The following is a 2,414-nucleotide window of genomic DNA, read 5'->3' on the forward strand; positions in this document are numbered from 1 at the left end:
CCTTCCAAGGAGTTTCTTAGATTATCCCTCCTTCGGATTGATCCTAACTACATTCCTACCCTTTTGAAACGTTACGATTTCGGAAATTATACACGGGATCGTGTTGCTACCTTACACCCGGTTCATTCGAAATCCGAATCACATAACCTTCTCTTTCAACCAATCAGCTGTTGCTATGAAAGGAGGAAAGACTCATTCACCCATTGGACGAAAAATCTGTTATCTGTTAGTCGCAAATGCCGCGGACACCCTGTAGCTTCGGATTAAAACTCGATTCGACCCAGAACTCGAAACCTGGAAGGACAGAAGGTCTGAGAAGGCTCGATTTCAGGTGCGAAGGCACTACGCGGTTTCGGTGTGCACTCGCAACCTGTCGGCTGTCGAGGGAAAAAACGCGACATCTCTATCTCCGATCGCGCGACGTACTGTCCGTTCGCCCGCACATTCCGCACGCACTTACATACTACCACACACGCACGCGCAGTGTGCACCAACACGCACCACGACGGTGAGCAGCACAACGGTGCGGGTTACAACACCCGAGATTGTGTTGGTGATTAATCAAAAAAAGGCCGTTCGCGAAAATGGCCGATGGACGCGAGCCACGGTTGTTTTCTACGAGAACCCTGTACCAATTGTGCGTGTCCGCAGTGGTCGACAGGTTCCGCATCTACAAACCATACCTCGTCGACCTGCCCAAGAGCGTGCGGTTCGATCTCTATTATCAGGTAAAAAGGACGTCAAGCTGTGCCGTCGTCGGCGTGACGACGACAGGGTCACAGGGGAGAGGAGGGCTTCCGTCGATCGGAGTCACCCGCGTGCGATGATAACCACGCTTGTTTCTCTGTCTCTTCGCCTCATCGTGGAATGACGGGAATGACATTGTTCAAACGCTCTGCATTCCCAACGACGACGACGACGACGACGACGACGACCCGCGATCACCTGCGATCTCGCGAGTGTCGTGTCGAGGACCCGACATCCACGACGCGACGAATTTGACGCGTTCTCACTGTGATCCCTCCAATTGGCCAATTTCGTTCCTCGATTGACTCCGATTGACTCCATCGCGTGCGCTTAGTAATGTTTGACATACCCTTGGTTTCTATCGGTCTAATCTCTTTCAGTTATACACAGAGAGGAGACTATGTATATTGGGGGCAGAATTAAGCGATCTGGAGACTTTCTCCAAGATGCTCAAGGTCACCAATCGCCGATTACAACTCCTGAAAATATTTCAGGTGAGCCTATTCAGTATAAGTTTTCAAGAACTTAGATCAAACTTGGATTAAATTAATCAGTGATTAATTCAACCGATAGAATTGCCTAAAGCAAATTTTCAATTCATCATTTCTAATCTAATCTTTTTTCCCATATGTTAAATAAAAATTATTACCATTTAAATTTCAAATACAATTGTATAGTTATTCACTGATTATACTAATCAAAGTTTCTAGATGCCACTGTAATGTCAGTCTCTATCAGTATAGATTAAGTTATTTACTCTTTTATCTTTTTCAAATTCCTAAAAGTAGAAAAAGATAAAAAGTAAGTTAAACTCGAGATTAAAGTTAATCTATATTTTTAGAAATAGAAGAGACTGTCTTATGTTACTTTTTTTCTGACATCAGAAAATACTTTACATTTTTGTATTTTCGGAACTAAAGGCGCCAATGGATCATAAAATAAGGATAGCGAAACATCTGGTCATCAGTTACAATATGTGCTGTTTCAAAGCAAGAGAGAGCCCTTTACCGCAGGAAATTGATAAATTAATAAATCTAGGTTTGAGACTTGGTGGATTTCTCAGTGATGCTGGCTGGTACTCGGAAAGCGAAGAAGTGTTGTTAGCTTGCAAGCAATTATGTATGGACCACAATCAGACCCCCAAGGAATGGAGTAGGACATTAGATTGTTGTCACAAGTAAGAATGTTGACACACATGTTAGTGGATTCAAAAAAATTCTTGTAATTGATTTCTAAGAGAAATAACTAATCCTATTTTTATTAATCCTACCTTTACTTACACCTTTATTTACATTTCTTTCAAAGCTTGCCACATGCAATGCTAGCAGAGCTAATGTTTTTAAAACGCTTGGAAGTATTTAATCTGTAGTGTATCAATTTACTGTTGTAAAATCTCGTATCACTAATTAAATTTGATTTTATAACATCAGTTGTGAAACTGAATTTAATCATGTTTATACAATATTTTACTCAATAGTTAACGCTTTACAATCCCTGATCACAATCCATATTTTACTGAAATCTTGTATTGAATTTTTTGCGTTGTTGGCTTTTAGTTCTGAAACAAAAACTGACAGGCTTGCTGGAATAACATATTAAGTAATGAAAATATAGAGCAAATTGACTTATGAAATTGACTTATAAATTTCAGAATATATTTATTCAGA

At 40.7% G+C, this 2,414-nt stretch overlaps 1 protein-coding gene across 1 annotated transcript; it reads left to right on the forward strand.

Annotated features, from left to right (window-relative positions):
• Nucleotides 1–240: 240 nt before the first annotated feature.
• On the forward strand, nt 241–1,924 carry LOC108745312 (amyloid protein-binding protein 2-like; the record flags this gene model as incomplete). The annotated part of the gene is made up of 3 exons (XM_018488472.1): nt 241–728; nt 1,128–1,241; nt 1,668–1,924. Coding segments are annotated over exons 1-3 (515 nt in total), but the record flags the coding sequence as incomplete, so codon positions are not given.
• Between the last annotated feature and the right edge of the window lie 490 nt (nt 1,925–2,414).

This window comes from Trachymyrmex septentrionalis, unplaced genomic scaffold, assembly GCF_001594115.1.
Source record: "Trachymyrmex septentrionalis isolate Tsep2-gDNA-1 unplaced genomic scaffold, Tsep1.0 C3671567, whole genome shotgun sequence".
Lineage (NCBI taxonomy): Eukaryota > Metazoa > Arthropoda > Insecta > Hymenoptera > Formicidae > Trachymyrmex > Trachymyrmex septentrionalis.